Here is a 22,823-nt window from a genome sequence, read left to right as displayed (position 1 = left end):
CTCATGGTAAATCAGTTTACAGAATAAGCATGAAAATTTCTGGTTACAAATAAAATTGTTCTTCAAAAGTTGTTCTTCCAATGACAAGTGTAAAGTGTATTCACTAAGTAGGACAATGACAACATAAGCCCCACTCACTTTTTCCCTGAATTCAAGAATTCTGAGTATTTTTACACTCACAAAAATTCAGTAATATGCACTACATGACCTAATTTTAACTGTCATTGATTTCTTAAGTTCGAGCAGGCACATTTTTCCATCTGTATATATGAACACATGCATTCTGCCTATAGTTTGGATTTTCTTTAGGCCATTTACAAATATAACATCATTGGTTTATTAGGGTAAGTGCTTTGCATTATATGGGCCACTGCTGGGCCAGGATCCAACATTGCATTTGAGACAAAAGCTGCAACACATATACAGACACACACACAGTGCAAAGGGAAATAGAGAGTAGTACCTTGGGACAGAAAAGACAGAGTACAAATGTACTGAGGTCAGGAATAAGCTAAGGGAGGAAAGATATAAAATGGCACTTTGAAAATATAAAGGGCTAGAGAAATGCAAGATATTAAAATATGTGTTTTTTGCAGTGCTGGGGATCAAACCAAGAGCCTTATGTGCTGAGCTACACCCCCAGTCCTATATTCCCTATAATTCAGGATCCAAGGAAGGCATGCAAAAAATGATAAATATAAAATAAAATAGCACTGGATACAAAGAGCCACAAAAGGCAACTCAATTATTCTGATAGAGAGGTAATTCCTCTGCTGTACTAACCACATACTAAGCTGTGATGCCTGACCCCACCACCCCATGCAGGAGTTAAGAAGTTTCAACAATGACTGAAGGGTTAACAATGGGAAGTAATACCTTACATTAGGAGACAATTACCTATTGGTTAAGAAGTATAGGCCACTTCTTCACAATCTTCTGTAAATAAAGCAATCTCAATGAAGAAACTTATGGCATCTCCACTTTGTGGAGGTGGCATAGGAAGCCAAGTCAAATGGAGAAGGACTAAAATAATAGCATATTTATAATTTAGGCACAGCTTTAATATATTCAGACAATCACTCCTGTAAAACAAAAGTGCTTCAGAATAAAAGAAAAGACTTCCTGGTGACTAGGGGAATTACCCTAGGGATTGGGCTGGGGGTGCCTTCTTAGCAAGTATGAAGCCCTGAGTTCAAACCCCAGTACTTCCCTCTGTCCCCCAAAAGAAAGAATTATCTGAGACAGATTTGCTTCAGCTCATTAATCTGGAAATAACAGTAGCACTGTTTCTGCCATTTGGCTCTATTCAAAGTAATGGACATGTGTATGTCCACTAGTGAAGTGCTATCTTCTTAGTTGCTCTCAATTCTGGAAGGTCAGAATTAAACTGATGACACCAGAATACAATGGCTTATAGTTTTCAAGTCTGACTAAAATTTGAAATTCTAAAATCTTTTTCACATACTATGTCCTTGCCATCCTTCCTAGCTGGCTGAGAAGTCAAAAAAGCTCCTGCTGATCCACTTGCCCTGGGAATAGAGTTCCATGAGCTGTGCATTCAGGAGCCCCAAAGGGGGACACAGGCCACATAGTATGGAGAGTCAATACACATAGCCACATCCCCATTCATCTACTGGCAGAGGACAGACACTACACTTCATTAGGAATCTCTCACTGGCATTCAAGAACTGGAAGATCTGTACAAACTGAGAGGTGATAGCCACAACAAAGGTCACTGTTATGGTTTTCTTTTGTATGTTCTCTAATTAGTGCAGGCAATCTGGGGTACTTGAGTTTTGTCCCTTGTGGCTTTTTTTTTTTTCAGTACTGGAGTTTGAACTCAGGGCCAACACCTTAAGCCACTCCACCAGACCTTTTTTGTGATTTTTTTTTTTCAAGATAGGGTCTCACAAGCTATTTGCCCAGGGTGGCTTTGAACTTTGATCTTCCAGATCTCTGCCTCCTGAGTAGTTAGGATTACAGTTGTGAGCCATAGGAACCCAGCCTTGTGCTGGATTTTGAAGCATCATCTCTTAGCTCCAAAGCTCCTCTCCTCTACTTTCTTCTTGGTATACTGTACTAAGAAGAGTTAACAGATGCCTTCAGCATGTGCACACCATGCACCCCACATGTATACACACACCATGCATGCTAATCACACATACCACACACATGAGTTTGAACTATCACTTTATGGTATCAGTAAAGAAAGCAAGACACCTTTTTAAATTTAGATTTTAATTATGTACATAAATAGCAACATGAGAACTAGGAGTTCTAAGGCTTGTACATTATCTCTAGGTGAAAGGATTTCAGATTAGTCCGCTTGTAGTATGGCATCACCCAAGATAACAAAGAGGCCTGGTACAGTTTTTCCTGAAGAAGAAAGCCAGCTTACTATATTCAATACTGACTTTTCTGCCATTTTTCTGTAGAAATACTGATTGTTTGGAGTTTCCAAATGTTTACCTATGACTAAAAGAAAGGAAAGAAAAATGTAAGTAAACTGGGCCAGACAAAATAAAACTGACTAAATTTTTGCATTTTGAAAATTCATTAGGTTTAAGTAGAGGAAACCATGTAAAATATTGCATTATCATTATGGGACCATAAGGATCATAAGCCAGAGACAATTGTAACTATTGCCATTTCATAGATAGTTAAACTAGAACTCAGAAAGGTTTTGTGTTCATCGATACTACATTTAGACTCTCAACTGGCTGAGTATCTGAGCATAATTAAACAGATGGATGGATGCATGAATAAATACAAAGTAAATGCCTAAACAGCATAGCACACACCACGCATCTCTCCCCCTGAAGATCAAACAACTACACTTGCACAGATCTGCTAGAGGAGGGCATTGCATCATCCTCGGTCTGCTGAATGCCTTTCCTTACATCACCCCATCATTCTTCTGCAGAATGAAACACACATAAATTCAAAGACACGTCAAAACCAAACCAAGTCTCTTCCAGACTGCTTGTTTCCTCATATGTAATGAATATACTTAGCAATTAGAGGCTTATAAATATTTTCTGCAGTGCTAGGTATGGAACCTGGGGCCTCACACATGCTAAGCAAGCACTGTACCACTGCACTACATCCCAGTTCAATATTTTAGAGGCCGATGACTATTCACTTGGTCTTTTAATATAAAACCAAAAAATTTTTAATTAAACATGTAAATGACTAGCCTGTCTTTTCTATTTTAGCTGTTAAAAACTGGAAATAACCTATATTAACAAGGATTAAGTAGACCTAGTCCAGACTAGGAAATCATTCAGTAAATAAGGAACAAAAGAAGTACAGACAAGGAAGGATATGTACAATATATTAAGTGAAAAAAGCAAGGTTATTTATTGATTCATCATGGTAAATATAGCATTGTCTACAAACTATTCTTACCAAAAAAATGGAACTTAAAACTGATTAAGCCTTCAGATCCAACTATCAGTTTGTGGGAAATACAGAGAATAAAGGAGCCAAGAAACAAATGGAGTGACACTAAATGAATATATTCGGCCACAGTCAGAACATGGCAAATTCTAAAGGACAAATAAGCCAAGTTTTCAACAGACAAATTGCAAGGGACAAATGAAGGACAGGGGAACCATAAGAGTTTAAAAGAGACTTAAGATTTATCAGTCAAGCAAGGAAGACTTTGCTTGAATCCTGATTCAAGCAAAATGACTATAAAAAGTTCTTTATGAGAAACAGAAAAATCCCTACACTGGTTATTAGATGATACTAAGAAAAGAGTGCTAGCTTCTTTTGGTGGGGGGAGGGCACTACTGGAGTTTGAACTCAGAGCCTCACACTTCCTAGGCAGGAGCTCTACCACTTGAGCTACTCCACCAGCCCTGTTTTGTGTTGGGTATTTTCAAGATAGGCTCTTGCAAGCTATTTGCCTGGGCTGGTTTTGAACTACAATCCTCCTGATCTCAGCCTCCTGAGTAGCTTGGATTACAGATGTGAGCCACCAGGACCTGGCTGAGTGTTAACTTCTTTAGGTATGATAAGAAAATTATGATAATGTGCCTTCAGGAGTTTTCTGTGTACTTGCAGAACAATATGAAGACTATGAACTCATTTTGTCAAAAAGAACAAAAGCATGCATGTGTTATGCAGATACGTGTATCAGCTCTCTATATATACTAAATGTCTACTAACACATATGCTAATATACATATATATATATATATATATATATATATATATATATGTCTAAAATGATGTACCAAACTACGAATAGAAATTAACTCTGGGAAAGAAACAGAGAAGACAAACTTTAAAAATATTTATCTGGGGCTGGGGTATAGTTAAACAGTAGAGCCTTTGCCTATCGTGTGCAAAGCCCTGGATTTGATCTCTGGTACTGCAAAAAAAATTATCTAACAACATTTTTTGTTTTATTAACAACATGCATTGATTTATAATTAAAAACTACACCTCCAATAAATATCTAAAAAAAATCAGGAATGAAATCAAGGTTGTATATAGAGTAAGCTGAACTCTGGTCCCAAATATCTCTGAAAACTGAAATGGATATAATACCTACTCTTGCCCTTTATTTTATATCTCATTGTTGCTCTACAGAAACACAACCACATTCAGTGTGAAGTCTCTAGAGGCTCTCTGGCTGCTCACCCTTGAGTTTCCCTTATATTGGCACATCCCATACACATCTGGCTCCACTCCTCAGAGATATCCCTGCTTTTTAACAAAATCCTGGGGTAAGTCTTTTAAGTCGTTTGTATAACAGTAGCTGAGAGCTACTAACTTTTTTTGTGGTGCCAGGGACTGAACCCCGGGTTGGGTTACTATAATGTGAAAGAGGAACTGGAATTGTTTTCTGTGACCTCTCAAGCAGGATCAGGACCACTACATAGGAGTCACAAGGAGACATATTTTTTGCTTAGTATAAGAAACAGCTTCCTCAAAACCAAAACTGCTCAAAGACGGCTGCTCTGTGGGGGTGATTCCTATCAATGGAGGTATAAAAGCAAGAATATACAGGGCTTCAGGGGATTCTCCTTGAGGCTGAGGTTGGGCCAGATGGTCTCTCAAATTCTATGCTTTATGACTTTCAAGCTCTCTAAAAATACGGAGGCAGCTTGAGAAAGAAAACCTCAAATCTGGGGGTTTCGTGAATCTTAAATAGTAGCCATGATTTATAATAAATACAGCACTGATTTTTAAGAAAATTTCTGATTTCTGATTATATGGGCTGGAGGTATGGCTCAGTGGTGGCAAAGTGCTTGTCTAGCAATGTGCGAGGTACTGGGTTTAATCCCCAGAGCCACAAAAAACCTTTTCTGATTGTAAGAGAAAATTCATTCACTACAGAAAATTTTAAAAATACACAAAGTTGCAAAAAAGAAAAATGTAAAAATCATCCTACTACCCAAAAGATACACACTTAAATTTTCTGGGGCTGGCGGATGTGACTCAAGTAGTAGAGCACTTACCTAGCAACAGTGAGGCCCTGAGTTCAAACCCCAGTAACTACCAATTTTTTTCTATTATATCTCCTGATTTAACAATGTATCATATTACCTTTTTTCTTCCACTTAATAGTAACTGTATAATGCTCCCATATAATTAAATATTACTGAAACAATAATATTCCTCTTTGATATACCATAATTAAAGTATTTTCCTATAATTGAGTATCTAGGTTATTTACAAATTTAAAGTATTCTTCTAATTATCAGGAAAGCACCATAGCTGTTATACATTTTTAATATATTCACAAAATATTAATATAACTAGTGTTTTTGTACTTAGAAGTTGCTTGAGAAGTAAATATTGAACAAGTAAATGAAAATAGTGAATTGAGTATGAGATCGAAAGAAAGCTTACTGATTTTCTGACATCTGTCTGGTCATAGTTTTAAAAACCCAAGTACTTCTTGAGAACAATCACAATTAAATAAGCCACAGCACTTTAGCCCAGAAATTGAAGATGTAATAAAAATAATGACACATCAGGTGAAAATGGTATAGTTAATTAAGTAAAATTAATTAAAGACAAGCCATCTCAGTTGGCACTAACAATACTGAAAATAACAGAATTTTCTTATTTTTTACCTGATAAAATGGGCAGAGCATGGAGTTTTCTATTTATTTCCAGGTGAATTCTTCACATTTCCTGGCTTGTAAAACAAAAGTGAGAACTTTAATGCAGTTTGAAAAGAAATAGTGAAACTCCACTAAGTGTCCTCAGTATTCAGCTGAGTAAAACATTACATATTATTTTCTGGGTGGGGAGGGGTCAAGCCATTTTACGGAAGGGCTTGCAAGAGGAGTCAGTACCTGTCTACCTCATCTACCACCTCCAGAGTCATTCCCCACGGCTGCCTCCACATGTATGTATACACACAGGCACACACACACCCCACAGCCCTTTTTGCTGTTACTCAAAGTTGCTAAGGTCCTTCCTAGGATGTGTCTTTTGCAAAAATGTACTCTTTGGCCTAGAGTGTGATCAATCCCAATTTTTGCCTGGCTACATGGGATTCGTTCTTTAGCTCAAGACTTACTTTCTTTATACTCTGCCCTTTAGTTTAGGTTAGAACCTTTTATTCACTTTAGTTTAGGTTAGAACCTTTTATTCACTTTCATACCCATGCCTTTCCTGGTCTGTATAGTTACTTCATATTTAAATCCTTTGTTAATCTATGAGCTTCATGAGGTCACATTCCTTGGGGCCTCTTAGCATACAATATTCAAACATTCATTGAATAAACAAACAAAATGAGGGAGAATCTGCAGATCTGATGAGTATAAAAATAAGTTTTGGGCAGGCATGATTGTGAATGCCTAGAATCCCAGCACTTGGGAGGCTGAGGCAGGAGAATCCTAAATTCAAGGCCAGCCTAGGCCACATAGTGATGTCCTGTCTCAAAAGAAAAGTTTGTGTGACCCATGAAGAACAAGAGGTAAAAAGAGGCTTATGAAGGTGAGGAAAATAACCATAGCTAACTTCTGGATGTGTCATGAAAGCAATGTGCTTCTCTATCTAAATACATTTTAGATCTCAACTTAACATAATACTTGCCAAGTACGTCTAATGAGATTCTTGGACACTCTATAATCTATACCTTGCCAGTATCTCAACCTCAAAAAAAAATAAGATGCTAAATTTATAAGCCTTTTTTCTCTTTCACACAATTGGAAAATAAGCACACAAAATGTTCTTCTGATTTAGGAAAACAGCTCTGTTGCTAGGAGAATTTTGTTTGGTTGCATACCTCTTACAGTATAACAAAACATGACAGTCAAATATCTCACTAAAAAAATATTGGGTCCATCTACCCACCCTATTACAAATTCAAGCTCTCTTGGCACAGATCATCATGATCTCAGAGAAAACATTTTCACTTCCAAAGGCAGTTCACGATGTAGCACAAGCCAAAAGTCTAGGGTTTTGCATTTTTGGTTTTTTTTTTCTGTTTTCAGAGAAATAGTTTTATTTTTAAAATATTTTATAACTCAATCATCTTCCTTATAATCTAATTTTAACACATATCTGGTTTTGGTTTTAAATTTTATTTTCTTACCATGCCCATGAACATGAATAACAATCTTTGTTAGCAAAACTGAAACCTTATTTTTTAATCAAGCACTTATTTGGAGTGACTGCGCACAGCCATGTGATGGGGAATTGCCAAGCCAAACCTTTAGGGTACAGCAGCCTACTGCACCTCACCCACTGGTTGAAATATTTCTATCAAATACTTACCTACTACTCCAAAATGCAGTTTCTTCACTTGTGAAATGTGAATGATAACAGAATCTGCCTGGCAGGCTTTTCTTGAGCAAAGAGCGTAGCACTCAAGGCCAGCCTCAATAAACCTTACCTACTCTTATTATGGTAGGTCACTTTTTTATGAAAAAAATAGAAGGTAAGGATAAATGACCTCTTAAAGACCCTCAACAAAATTCCAGTTCACTGGAATGTGCTAGGTGGAATAGTGGCCTACCAAAAATGGCTGTGTCCCAATTCCAGAACCTGGACTGTGTTACCTTCCATGGCAAAGGGAAATTAAGACTGCATTAAAATTAAGGTGGATAATCACCTACCCTTAAAATGGGGGGATTACTGTGGATTATCTGGGTGGGCCCAATTGAATTTTAAGAGTTAACAGAGTCTAAGAAGGAGGCAGAAGAAAAGGGCCAGACAGAGGGGACTTGAAAAAGACTTGGCCTGTTGCTGCTAGCTTTGAAGATGGAGGAAGGTTGCTGGAAGTCAAGGTCTCTTGGAGCTGGGACAGCCTCAGTTGCCAGCTAGCAAAACAGACCTTGGCTTTCAACAGCAAGGAACTGAACTCTGTCAACAACCTAAATGAGCAGGAAATTCTGCTCTAGGGCCTCCAGAAAGGAATGCAACCCTGAAAACACCTCAATTTAGTATTGGACTTCTGACCTACAGAGCTAAGATAATGAATTTGTATTATTTTCAGCCTGAAAATTTTATAGTCATTTGTTTCTACAGCAATAGGAAACCAAAACAATTATGTTAGGACTCTGTATATAATCCCAAGTGCAGGCATTATAGTTGTGCACTCCCACACTGGGCTAAGGACACTTGACAAGCCCTACGGTTGTTTTATATCAGTACAGTTTATCTTCTCAGGTGGACACAAAATTGTGCCACATGAGTGGTGTTTGATGGCTGTTGTGTGCTAGAGTACATCCATTTTATGTTTTCTGAACATGGAGAAACTCATTTAATCCTCAAAACAGCACCAGAAAGTACTATCCTCATTTCCTGGAGCACCAGAGTAACTTCTGAGGTTTCAAGGATAGGGTGAAACAGGGTTGGTATAGCAGCTGGGTACTTCGTTCCAAGTCCACCCCCTTAAGCCACTGTAATCTGCCAGCCAACCTTTTCTGGTACCAAAAACATATACCTCAAGGAGATGATTTCCCCATCCCTAAGATTTCTATATTTTTATTTTGCTAAATGATGTTTTTTAAAAATAGAAAATCACCACCTAATACCATTATTTCTTATAATTTAGACTGTCAAAAAAGGCACAAATTCAGAACAATGTTTGCTTTATGGAAAATCTACTACTCTTAATTTATACTACTAATTAATCTTCTACATATATATATATATATGTATATATAAACTGTTATGTTATTGTGTGTGTGTGTTGGGGATGGAACCTAGAGCCTCACATATGTTAGGCAAGTGTTCCACTACTGAGCTACACTTCCAGCCCTTAAACAGATTTTGAAGTATGACACAGTATTGTCATGTAAAGATACAATATTATACAGCGAATCTCTAGAACGTATTCATCTTATTTGACTGAAATTTTATACCTATCAATTAGCAATTCCCCATTCCCCCCATCCAACACTGGGCAACTGCCATTGTATTCTTTGCTTCTATGAGCTTGACTATTTTACACACCTCACATAAATGGAATCATGCAGTATTTGTCCTTTCATTCCTGGCTTATTTCGAAGACAAATATTTTAAGAGTGCATAACTTACTTTCAGCTAAACACATGTGTTTAGAGAGCTTGGAATTTGGAATGGAGGAAGAGAAAGCAGAGCATGTTTACTCAGGGTGGTGGCTGCTGCTTCCCTCGCACTTTCCTGCTGAGCCAGCAAGGCCCTGAATAAAACTCTTAAAAGCTCAGCTTTACAAGTTCTCGTGTTGGGCACAGGTTTCTGTTTCTTGTATGTATTGTCCTGCCCTTCAAGTAATTAATTATTGTTAGCCTTTAATAGTCATTCTACAATTCTTTGATAGTAACTCATTACATTTTTTAAAAACCAAGTGAAAACTAAAATATAACATTTATTGAGACACTGTTGTTGCTAATTATAAGACCCTAAAGTCTAATGCACGCAACTAGTCTCCATCTCTGATACTCAGACCTTAGGCTAGGACTATTCTTAAAGGGTTTCAGATTAGCAATAGACAATCAATAAATATTTCATGCTTTTTATTAAGCTTTTGGAGTAAAAAAGTGAAAAACATTATGGAAAAGATCAATAAGTCAACTACATGAAGAACCTTTGACCATCAAAAGAAGAAAACAGCCAGGCATAGGATACATACCTATAATCCCCACTCTAGGGAGGTGGAGACAGGAGGATCTTTAGTTTGGGGCCAACCTGGGCTACATATAGTGAGATTCTGCTGGTGGAGTGGCTCAAGTGGTAAGAGTGCCTGCCTAGCAAGCATGAGGCCCTGAGTTCAAACCCCAGTACTGCAAAAAAAAAAAAAAAAGCAAGATGCAGTCTCAACTCCCTCCCAAAAAATAAAAGAAACTGAAAAGATAAGCTTCAAATTGAGAAGACATCTGTAAACATGCATCCAAAATATTAATTAATACCTAGGAAAGATAAAGAGCTCCTTGTAAATCAATACGGGATGAATGAACTGTACCAAAAAAATGGCCAAAAGTCTTAAAACAGGCATTTCAATAAGAAGAAATCAATAAACATGTGGAAAGATTTTCAACTTCATTAGTAATCAGGAAATGTAAATTGAAACCACGACAAGAAATATTGGGAACATTCTGACATGCCAGACAGTGAGGCAACTGTCCCAGACTACTGGAGTCACATCAAAAGGACTCAGAGCCAACTTCTAACAAAATGGGACAATGTGAACTGTAATAAGAGATAAGAATTATAAAGGATTCAAACCCATCAAGTATTTTAAATCTGTAATTCATGATGATATTTAAAAAAAAACTAGTGACATTCTGAGGGTGAAAGGGAACCAATTTATTACTTTGTAACAACACAAAAGTATTTATCCTGGTTTTTTTATATAACCTATGACTGGGTAACTAGTAGATGAGGGAAGGGGAACTGCTTGTCAACACATTACAGCTAATATGTATAAATGAAATGAAAGAAGTAGAACATCATCATTTTCCAACCCCCATGATTCAGTGAATCTAGGTATTGGGTTATCTATCAACAGCTGCTAACACCAACAAAGCAAAACAAAAACCAGACTTATGTGCTTACAGAGACCTATAGCCTTGCCAAAGGATCCAACATGAACCAGCTCAAGCAACCTCTGGAGATAGCTGCCCATTTTCAGGAAACACAGAGAACATGTTAACTACACCATGAGTGTGCAATCACCAAAACCCAAACTGTTAGAAACCCTGTAGGCCAGGTTCTTTTAACAGACAAATTATAAGGAAAATAAAAGGTGTGGTGGGGGATACACCTGTGGATTGAGAGACTTAAAAAGAAAAAAAAAGTTAATTAATGGCATAGCAGTCAAAAGTATTGGGCAAGACTAAACTAAAGTGACTGGGATGAGAATTTAGGTGCTAAATCCATAAAGACAGACAAGAAAAGTCATTACAATTAGAAGTCAGAATATCCTAGCACTCAGAAGGCTGGGGCAGGAAGATCATGAGTTCCAGGCCAGCCTGGGCTACATTATTTTTCTCCAAAAAATAAATAAATGAAATACTGCCAGTTTTTTTATTCATATGTGCATATAATGTTTGGGTCATTTCTCCCTCCTTCCCCCACCCCCACCCTAAACTCCCCCACCCCCTCCCTCTCCCCCCCACCCCCTCGATACCCAGCAGAAACTATTTTGCCCTTATCTCTAATTTTGTTGAACAGAGAGTATAAGCAATAATAGGAAGGACCAAAGATTTTTGTTAGTTGAGATAAGGATAGCTATACAGGGAGTTGACTCACATTGATTTCCTGTGCGTGTGTGTTACCTTCTAAGTTAATTCTTCTTGATCTAACCTTTTCTCTAGTTCCTGGTCCCCTTCTCCTATTGGCCTCAGTTGCTTTTAAGGTATCTGCTTTAGTTTCTCTGCGTTGAGGGCAACAAATGCTAGCTAATTTTTTAGGTGTCTTACCTATCCTTGTATCTCCCTTGTGTGTTCTCGCTTTATCATGTGATCAAAGTCCAATCCCCTTGTTGTGTTTGCCCTTGATCTAATGCCCACATATGAGGGAGAACATACAATTTTTGGTCTTTTGGGCCAGGCTAACCTAACTCAGAATGATGTTCTCCAATTCCATCCATTTACCAGTGAATGATAACATTTCATTCTTCTTCATGGCTGCATAAAATTCCATTGTGTACTAATACCACATTTTCTTAATCCATTCGTCAGTAGTGGGGCATCTTGGCTGTTTCCATAACTTGAAACTGCCAGTTTTTTAAATTAAAGATTGTAATTAAAATATATACAGTTTGTAAAAATTTATACCATGCCTAATACTTGTAAAGTATTAGTTTTCAGATACTAAATGACTGCATCATGTTGGGTTTAATAAAGAATTTATGCACCATGTTTTTTGGTATATGTGCTGCCAAGGTGAGCACATGCACCACCACTTTTTTAAAAGTCAGGACAGCAGCTATTTTGGGACAGAGGTCTGTGCTTGGGATGGGCTACATGGAACAGAATGGGGAAGATTGCTAAGTTCCACTTTTTGGTCTTGGACAATGGTTTACAAGGGTGTTTGTCTTATAATAATTCACTTAGCTATAAAAAGTTAAAGATGTTTTTTAAAAGAACATTATAGGGGCAACTAGGGAAATTTGAATATGGGCTATATATAGATAACATTATACAGTGAAACATTATCTTTCTTAAGTATGATAATGATATTGTGATTACACAAATGAATCTCCAGTCAGAGGCATGGCTCAAGTGGTAGAGCGCCTGCCTTACAAGCATGAGGGTCTGAATTCGAGCCCCAGAACTGCCAAAAGTCCAACAACTCATGAATCTCCATGTTCTGTAGAGATAAAAACTGAATTAGACAAGGGTGCAAAGTGCAATGATATCTAGAACTTTCAAGTGGTTCTGAAAAAGAATACATACATGTGTAAGAACACCATGTGTGTATAAGACAAATGTAATTGATGCTAAGTAGTGAATCTAAGTGAATGGTACATTCATTGTACTAGTCCTGCAACTGATCAATAGTTTGGAAACTTTTTCAAAATAAAACTTGGGGAATAAAATAAAGCCACACACACACACATACATCAAAATGATAATCTTTTTGTGGTGGTAATGGGGTTTGAACTCACATTCTTGCATTTACTAGGAAGCTGTTCTACCACATGAAGCATGCCTTCGGCCCTTTTTTGGTTTAGTTATTTTTCAGATAGGATCTCATGTTTTTGCCTGGGGCCAGCCTTAGACCATGATCCTCTTACCTATGCCTCCCTGTAGCAGGGATTACAGGTGTGTACCACCATGCCCAGTTTACTGAGTGAAATAAGGTCTCACAAACTTATTGCCAGGGATCACCTCAAACCATGTTCCTCCTGATATCTGCCTCTCAAGTAGCTGGTATTACAGTTGTGAGCCACGGCACTGGCCAAAATACTTTTTTAAAGTCACCAGACTGGCAAAAATGGAAAGAACAACTTGGCATCATCTAGAAAACCTGAAGGTGCACAGACCTGATGATGCAGGGATCCTGGTCTAGAAAACTCTTCGCAAACCATGAAACAGATACAAAAAGCTCACAGCTTTGTGTGAGATAACATCATACTACAAACCACCCAACTAGCCATTAGCACGCGTATTTTTCTCACAAAGAAATAGGCTACAGCAGTGAAGATGAATACAAGACTGCCATGCATAACCCATAAATGTAATGTTCAGGAAACAAAACAATTTGCAAAACAGCACATATAGTAAGACTCAGGCAAGATAAATATCATATGTATGTATACTTATATTTGGTATCTTTATATCACAAAGGAAAAACAAGCAAGTTCAACTATGATGTTTTAGAATATATACATAGGTAGTTAAACTAAAAGACAAGTTTAAAGAAAACCAAGGGAATGAAAACCACAAAATTCCAGATACTGGTTCCCTCTGAGGAGACAGAAAGACCTATGGAGGACCTGGAAGTCATTGGAAATTTCCTGTTTTTAAAGGTAGACAGATGCTTGGTATATGTGAGGTCATTATATTGTTGAATTCAAAGTTGTATACATACGTTATATATTCTTTTATAGAAAAAATACAAAACCAAATAAGCCTAGACCATACTATGATGACAATATTTCTAGATATACCTATCTTCACTTCAGTTTAGACAGAGTTCATTTTAGCTGAAGTAAATTTTCCTTACATGACAAATGACACTGACAGATTGAAACTTGTTCTCATCCAAACTGCTAGTAGAAGACACAGTGCAAACACTCAGAATCAATTCCTAAAAGGGAGAGGGATCTAGCAAAGCAACAAAAGGCCACAGACTTGTTCTGGGTACTTGACAGCACTATAGTCACACGAGAATCAATACAATTAAGAACTGACCCATCAGGGTAGGGACATGACTCGTGGTAAAGCGCCTGCCTAGCAAACGCAAGTACCGCCCCCCAAAAAAGAACTGATCCATTGGGGTTGCACACCTATACACCCAGCTACTTGGGAGGCTGAGGTAGGAGGATCGCCAAGTCAAGGTGCTAGCCTGAGCTACATAGTGAGAACCTGTCTCAAAACAAAACTGAGTCATCATTCATATCATTTAAATTTTTAGGGCCCTATTTTAAATATAATGTCCACAAATTTCTTTGACAACCAAAAGCAAATACATGTGTAACATCATTAGAGAACAAAGAAATATGAATTAGAAGACACTTAATTGAGGCTGGTAATTAAAACTGACTTAAAAACCAACTTCCAAACAACACAAGAAACAAAATCTCCCCTCATAAAGGCTTTCTTCATCCAGAAATCTTATTGCTTTTTTTTCTGTGTCTTTCTTTTGGTATTTATCATGTTTTGCCTTGTATTTTGGTTATATACTTTATCCCCTTTACTAGATTATGAATTATTGGTATATATTTAATGATTTGATATTCTATGAAGAAAATGATACTCAGCTTCAGGGCCCAACAAGATTCCTGTTTTAGGTAGTTTAAATCTTTATTCTCATTAAAAAACACAAGGATGGACACTGTGGCACACAACACTCAGGAGGCTAAAGCAGGAGGATGCAAATTCAAGGCCAACCTGGATTATATCATGAGTACAGGCCAGCCTGTACTACAAAGTGAGACCCTGTCTCAAAACCAAAACCAAATTAGGTGCACAAGGCCCTGAGTTCAAACTCCAAGACAAAAATCAAGCCAACCAAAAGAAACAAAAAAACCACAAAAAAGGCCATGAAATCCAAGGTGCTGGGGGTGGGCATAAGGGGACATCATCAAAAATCATTTTATTATCCAATAATTTCTGAAATTTAAGAATGTTGAATCTTGAGTTAATAGGGCCTTCTGCTATTTCTCATTTAAAACTTGTAGTAGCTGGGTGCTGGTAGCTCACGCCTATAATCCTAGCCACTCAGGAAGCAGAGATCAGGAGGATCGTGGTTCAAAGCCAGCACAGGCAAATAGTTTGTTGAGACCCTATCTTGAAAAAACCCATCCAAAAAAGGGCTGGTGGAGTGGCTCAAGTGTTAGCACACCTGCCTAGCAAGTATGAGGCCCTGAGTTCAAACCATAGTAGCACCAAAAAAAGAAATACTTGTAGTAAGTGTTGAACATACTCAACATCAATTTTATTACCTTCTATTGAGAACACACAGCTGTCAGGAAAATCATGTTCATAGGGTAAACAAATGGGAGAAAATTTGAAGTTCTCATTGACTTTGAAAAGGGCCAAAGTGTAACAGACAAGAGATGGAATTGCAAACCAACCATGAGTTAATTAAAAATCTTTGCCACCCCACTCTCAAAACACTCGCATATAAATCTGAGTAGCTTTAATACCTAGGATTTTCAAATCACCACAAAATGGTGTTCTGTTTTTATGTCCCTACCACAGTCCTGCACTGGTTGAATTCTCTGAGAAGTCAGAGCAAGGTTTTTCCAAGTGGCCCCCACATTAGCTTCGGTATGCGTGCATGTCTGCTGACACCACAGAACCTCACAGAGGCTCCTGGGGAACTTCCCTCTGCCTTTGTGGTCACATGAGAGCAAGCACTCCAAATGGAAGCTGATTTAGTGTCACTTTCCACACTTCTTTTTAGGGTTGTCTATAATTTTCTCACATTTTATTTCCTTTCCTGTATAAAATTTTGTGTGGACTTGTTAAGAAAATTTTAAAACAGGAAAGAGAGCTTCCAAAGAAAATGTCAGAGAAGTGAAAATAAAACTGCATTGATTCTTTAAAAGGACTTTCCAATGACATGTGATACTGATAAAGAACTTCCCACTCAAGAGCTAGATTAAATGGGCTCAAGAGGAAATGATCCCTTTAGAAACAACAGGTACAAAAATTAGTTTTAAGATTTCACTGAAAGATTATTTATTACACAATTAGGAGGAGTTATAATTTATTCTATAGCCCTATTTCTGAATTCTAGCTCAAAATTCTGGATTTTATTGGGAGATAGTTTTGTGGGGGGAGTGGTGCTAGGAATCTAATCCAGGGCCTTGCACATGCTAAGCACACACTTTCACCACTGTCCTACATCCTCAGCCCATTTTTCATTTAAAATAAATACAGTCAAAATGAACTTCTTTCAATCTATGATGCAGAAGGTATATTAATACAAGAACATTAATTCTCCCTTAGCTGGCTGTGCCTCTCAATACTTAGAGGAGACCAGATGCCCCTATTATGAACTCATTCTTCCTTATCAGGACAAAAGGAGAACGTTCCAGCAAACACAGGCCACATTCAATCAGCTATGTTGCTAGGAGAAGAGATGTAAGGTGACACATCCTCAAAATTATACAACCTCCTCCCTCTGTTGCTCATCCACCAGATGGCACAAAGAATGTGGCCTGTGGCTGGTAGCTGGTCCCCAACACACCATAGCTCATGCCTCAGCTAGGAGATAAACAGATACAGTCCTGCTAACGGAAAGAACAGAGATTATGATAAGTGACAAAGCAAGAAGAGGGGAGTCTCAATTATATCTTTTTCCTGGGAATACAGTATGTTCCCTTTGAATTCACTTTTGATAAAATCTTTTTAGGTAATATGCTATTCTTTGAGCAAACTATAAATAGAATAGAGTGGAAACTGTGGTCTAAGGATGAGGTGGAATGAATTTTATGGTCACCACTTGTTTGACACAGCTGGTAATGACCAAATGCTCAGAAGTTCTACTTTCCTCCAAAAAGGGCACTAGAAAATCTGAGCTGGAAATGTAGCTAAAATCAAATAGAAAGGAGTCTTTGCTCCCATTTCCTGGGAAACAGGAAATGTCCTCCCTGCCATCTATACTTTATCCTGTTATACTAAAATAAATCCTTGCTAAAACTTAAAAAAAACAACAACAACAAATAGAAAAAGTCATTAAAGCAACAGGGTTATCAAGTATTTTACATACCCTAGAGAAACCACATATTTAAACCAAAAGATACTTAAACCAAAATATATTTAAATATATATAAAATATAAACATACATATATAATATATAAAATAAAAACATATTTAAACCAAAAGATAGTGAAAAAGGTGTTGCTCACCTTCTGAAAGTTCTCCTTCCACAAATCTTCTAGGGCTATGTATCCTCGTAAACTCCAGTCATACAACTTCTCCCCACTGACCTTGAAACAAAACAGAAAAGACCTGTTCTATTCCATATGTAACTGATAAGAAAGAGAATATTCTGTTTTCTTTCTTCTTGTTTCCCAAAGAACTGCAGTTAGGCACATGTAAGACTTGGGCCATACACATTAAAATTGTGTAATATAAGCAAGTAAGACAGTAAGAATGAAAAAAAGAAAAAAAAGAACAGAGACAACAAAAAAACACAGCAAGAATTGCAGATTAAGAAGAAAAAATAGTCTGGCCACATATAGTTTTCTTTTTACAATAACTTGCTATAAATTGTAGGTATATATCTTTTTTTGTGTGTGGTGCTAGGGATACAACCCAGAGCATCATACATGCTAGGCAAGTTCTTTACCACTGAGCTATACCCCAACAGGTATACATCCTAAACTTTCAGAACTTCAAAGAAAAAATGTAGGAGACCATTGCTGATAGGGGAAATTCCTGAAAATCAGACACAGAAAGAAAAAATCAGGCATCTGTCTACCTCATATGGCACCCTGCCTGGTACATTACAGGCAATCAAGTTGAAAATCAATCATTCATTTTAGGGGCTTACATGAAAAAAAGTAAATTCAATGATGATCCTGTTTTTCCAGCCCCACTCCAAAGACAAAGTCTCTGAATTTCTATAGAGATTTGGGAGGTAACATAATCCAGAATCATTCCTCCAACATTTGAGAAGCAGGCCCCAGGCTCAGAGAGCTCATGACCTTAAAATGTACTTGTTCTTCTTTGGCTAGCTGCCTTGAATTGCTGGAAATTTTTCCTTTTTTTTTTTTTTAAGTACTGAGCTTTCAAAAAGAATGCTAATAATTTGTGTTCATGGTTCTAGTTACAACAAAGAATGTTGATTGCTCTTCTCCACGCTAATAGTTCAAATTCCTGAAAGTAGTTATCATTCTCTCCTAATTTTTATAACTAATCTTTGTATAGTAGTGTTTGGTTATAAAGCACTTTCACATGAATCTCGATCCTATATAACAGCAAGGACACAAAGAATGCAAGAAAACACTTAAAGGCCAAGAGACTTGTCTAAGGTCACAGTGTTAGTAAACCAATGGTCTTTGCAGCATGCTGATTTCTGCAAGTTATATTCTTCAGTTGCTCCTACTGTTCTTAAAATATATGCTTTACTATGATTCTTCCACCCCTTGGTAGACATAGAGTATTTCCCAGTGTTTCAAATTTCTGAGAGAAAAATAACATTCGCCATCATTCTCAGGGTTTTCTTTTCTTTGTTTGCAGTGGTGGGGATGGAATCCAGGGCCTTGTGCATGGCAGGCAAGTGCTTTACCACTGAGCTACATCCCCTCCATAATCTGAGGGGTTTCTTATAGTGCTTTTAGCTACACACTATTAAACAGAAATCAGAACATAAGTGGTTAAGTGGCTTGTTTGGGTCAGGGTATTTATAAGAAAGAAAACTAAACTGAGACAGGAACTAAAATTAAATGACACTGAAACAGTATCAAAAGATTTCTTTCCATAGCTGATGTTTGTTTGGTTTGGTTTTATTGTGGTAAAATATGCATAACACACACCAACAACAGGTGTTGGCGAGGATGCGGGGAAAAAGGAACCCTCTTACACTGTTGGTGGGAATGTAGACTAGTACAACCACACTGGAAAAAAATTTGGAGGCTACTTAAAAAGCTGGACATCGATCTACCATTTGATCCAGCAATACCACTCTTGGGGATATACCCAAAAGACTGTTACTCCAGAGGCACCTGCACATCCATGTTTATTGCGGCACTATTCACAATAGCCAAGTTATGGAAACAGCCAAGATGCCCCAGCACTGACGAATGGATTAAGAAAATGTGGTATCTATACACAATGGAATTTTATGCAGCCATGAAGAAGAACGAAATGTTATCATTCGCTGGTAAATGGATGGAATTGGAGAACATCATTCTGAGTGAGGTTAGCCTGGCTCAAAAGACCAAAAATCGTATGTTCTCCCTCATATGTGGACATTAGATCAAGGGCAAACACAACAAGGGGATTGGACTATGAGCACATGATAAAAGCGAGAGCACACAAGGGAGGGGTGAGGATAGGTAAGACACCTAAAAAACTAGCTAGCATTTGTTGCCCTTAATGCAGAGAAACTAAAGCAGATACCTGAAAGCAACTGAGGCCAATAGGAAAAGGGGACCAGGAACTAGAGAAAAGGTTAGATCAAAAAGAATTAACCTAGAAGGTAACACCCACGCACAGGAAATCAATGTGAGTCAATGCCCTGTATAGCTATCCTTATCTCAACCAGCAAAACCCCTTGTTCCTTCCTATTATTGCTTATACTCTCTCTACAACAAAATTAGAGATAAGGACAAAATAGTTTCTGCTGGGTATTGAGGGGGGGAGCGGGAGGGGGTGGAGTGGGTGGTAAGGGAGGGGGTGGGGACAGGGGGGAGAAATGAACCAAGCCTTGTATGCACATATGAATAATAAAAGAAAAATGAAAAAAAAAATGCATAACACAATTTTTTAAAAGAAAATAAGTGAAAATTAAGAAAAAAATATTCACGACAGAAAATTTAACAATTTTAAGCATTTTAGGTGTATGATTCAGTGGCAATAAATATATGCACAACATTGTACAAGCCTCACCACAACCACTTTTGAACTTTTTCATCATTCCAAACAGATCACTAATATTTTATATATCTAGCGATAATAAAGTTGTTTTGTTCTAGCTTATTTTAGGTACAAAATAAAAGACAAAACTCCTTCCTACTGACTTTACATATAAATAAAAATGCACTCAAGATTTGCATCCTACCATCTTGGTTGTGAATACAGATGTTTTGCAATATATGCAGAGGCACAGAAGACAAAAAAGCGATGCAGCCCACCCAGCCATTTACTCTAACTGTAACAGACTGTGATGACATTTATTTATTTTTATCTAGGGAAGTCAGCAGTTACTCACTGTTTCTGAGTTGGGGCCAAAGCAGGGAGAAGAAACATTAATTATGTGCTTCCAGGACTGTTACAAACAATACCAATCTAACGATGAAAAGATTCTGCTGGTGCTTACCACCAATGGCATCAACTTCTCACACCTGGGGCCACTGGACTCCCACCTGACAAGTGCAACCCAGTCTAGAAATCTGGACTCAATTCTGTTATAAGGATTCCAGGGAGCCCAATGTCAAGTCAGTGTGGCTCAGAGTCCTCAGACCCTGATTCTGGCAAATGCACTGCTGTCCCTTCCTAGGACTGTGTCTCCATGGCAGTTCTGGCAATGGGGCCCCTATCTCCATAAGCTGCCCAGGACCTCAAAACTTACAGCCTGCTTTGCTCTCATCAGTTTTCTCAGGTACTCTTATGTTTAGAGAACCACTAACTCCAAACACCAGCCCCTAAGTCTACTTACTTGTCTACATCACTGGTTCTCAAACATTGTAGGCATTTGAATCATCTAGAGACCTGGCTAAAACTCAGATAGCTGGCCTTTATCTCAATGTCTGATTCAGATGGCCTAGGGCAGGGCCTGAGAATTTGTATATCTATCTAATCCCAGCATGGTGGCTGTATGACTGCAATCCCAGCTACTGGGAGGCATAGGTGATTGTAAATTCAAAGCCAGTTTGGGCAAAATTAGGGAGACCCTATCTCCAAAAAAGGGCTGGGTGTGTGGTTTAAGTGGTAAGTGCTTGCCTAGCATGGGCGAGGACCCTACAAGGCCTTGGGTTCAATTCCTAGTACCAAAAAAAAAAAAAAAAAAAAAAAAAAAACAATTTGCATCTCTAAAAAGTTCCCAGGGAATGCTGCTACTGGTCTGGTCGGAGAACTGTGCTTGGAGAGCTGGTCTGGCTTTAGTCACTGTGATCTACCTACTTGCCATGACACCAGCAAGCTGAGGTGGCAGCAGTACCAGGGAGAAGGCAGGGAGACCAGAACAAAGTTTGTGCCTATAATGCCAGTGAGGGCAGGCAGGTGTTATAATTATCATCTTTGGAATTTGAGTCCTTAGACTTCTATGTAAGCATGCAAAAATGATGTCTTAAATTTTGTTGGATTAATATTCAAATTAGCATGCATTTTCTGAGCATTGGCATTATTGAAAGGAGGGCCAGTAGTAAGGTACACAGCGGGGAAAAACATTTAAATTTGCTGTAGTCCATCTGTTTGTGCAAACAAATCTTAGTCTGGTGTTGAAACACTGCAAGTGAAAATAAAATTAAGCAGCAAACTCGTAAGTCACACATATGCAAGAATGAAGAACTTCCTATCTTACTACACCTAACTCACCTGGGCAAACGCAATGGCTTGTTGTGGGTAATAGATAGAGGCAGCTAATCCCATGAAACCAGGTGGATAAACCAGCTTCTTTAGTTTTGAACCTAATAAATAAAAGGCAGCACACACCATCAGATGATTTATTATCCTTACCATCACAATTTACCTTATACAACTAATACTGCAAAAGACTTCTTTGGCCCTAAATTGAGGGAATGTACTTAATAATAATATGAATACCAAAAAGGAACACCACTTTTCCACAGCTTTATTGAGATCTCATTCACACAAGTCATCCATTTAAAAGTACAAAATTCAGTAACTTTTAGTATATTCATGGAGTTGTGCAACCATCATCAAAATCAATTTTATCATCCTGAAAAGAAACCCCCACCTTTGAATTAGGGGTGTAGCTCAATAGTAGAGCACATGCTTAGTATTCATGAGACCCCAGGTTCAATCCCCAGCACCAAAGAAAGAAACCCACACTCATTGGCAGTCACTCACCAATTCCCTCCCCTAAACCTATGCCAACAGCAATCTCTCTCTCTCTATGGATTTGCCAACTCTGGACATTTCATACAAATGGAATTATATAACACATGGTCCCTTGTGACTGGCTTCTTTCACTCAGCAAATGTTTTCAAGAGAGCCACCATTTCTTTTTGTTTGCTTGTTTGAGTAGGGACTCACTATGTACTCCAGGCTGGCCTGGAACTCACTATATAGCCCAGGCAGCCCTCAAACTCATGATCTTCCCTCCTCAGCCTCCTGAGTACTAGGATTATATAGGCATGCACCACCACACCCAGCTTGAGAACCATTATTCCTTTTTCTTTTTTTTTTTGGTGGTACTGGGGTTAAAAAAAAAGATTATTTTGAAAAACAAACCAACCCATATTTTGGTTTCTAGAGTTTATGTTTTTTTTAAACCAAACTTACTGCCTTCCTATTTAAATACTAAATACAATTGTTTCTTTCCTCTCCTTCCTGAGATT

General features: G+C 37.9%; 1 protein-coding gene across 3 annotated transcripts in view; it reads right to left on the bottom strand.

Moving 5' to 3' along the window:
* Nucleotides 1-2,219: 2,219 nt before the first annotated feature.
* The window catches only part of Apoo (apolipoprotein O), a 55,106-nt gene continuing 34,502 nt past the window's right edge, over nucleotides 2,220-22,823 (bottom strand). For all 3 annotated transcript variants that reach the window (XM_074064382.1, XM_074064381.1, XM_074064383.1), the window contains 4 exons: nucleotides 21,838-21,929; nucleotides 17,484-17,564; nucleotides 6,093-6,157; nucleotides 2,220-2,475 (listed from right to left, as the gene is read on the bottom strand). In XM_074064382.1, the coding sequence (XP_073920483.1) occupies nucleotides 6,122-6,157; nucleotides 17,484-17,564; nucleotides 21,838-21,929 (209 nt within the window). In that variant the 3' untranslated portion in view covers nucleotides 2,220-2,475; nucleotides 6,093-6,121. The remainder of the gene's footprint in view (nucleotides 2,476-6,092; nucleotides 6,158-17,483; nucleotides 17,565-21,837; nucleotides 21,930-22,823) is intronic.

This window comes from Castor canadensis, chromosome X (assembly GCF_047511655.1).
Source record: "Castor canadensis chromosome X, mCasCan1.hap1v2, whole genome shotgun sequence".
Lineage (NCBI taxonomy): Eukaryota > Metazoa > Chordata > Mammalia > Rodentia > Castoridae > Castor > Castor canadensis.
Note: the sequence above shows the minus strand (reverse complement) of the source record. Positions and strands in the feature narration are given on the sequence as shown.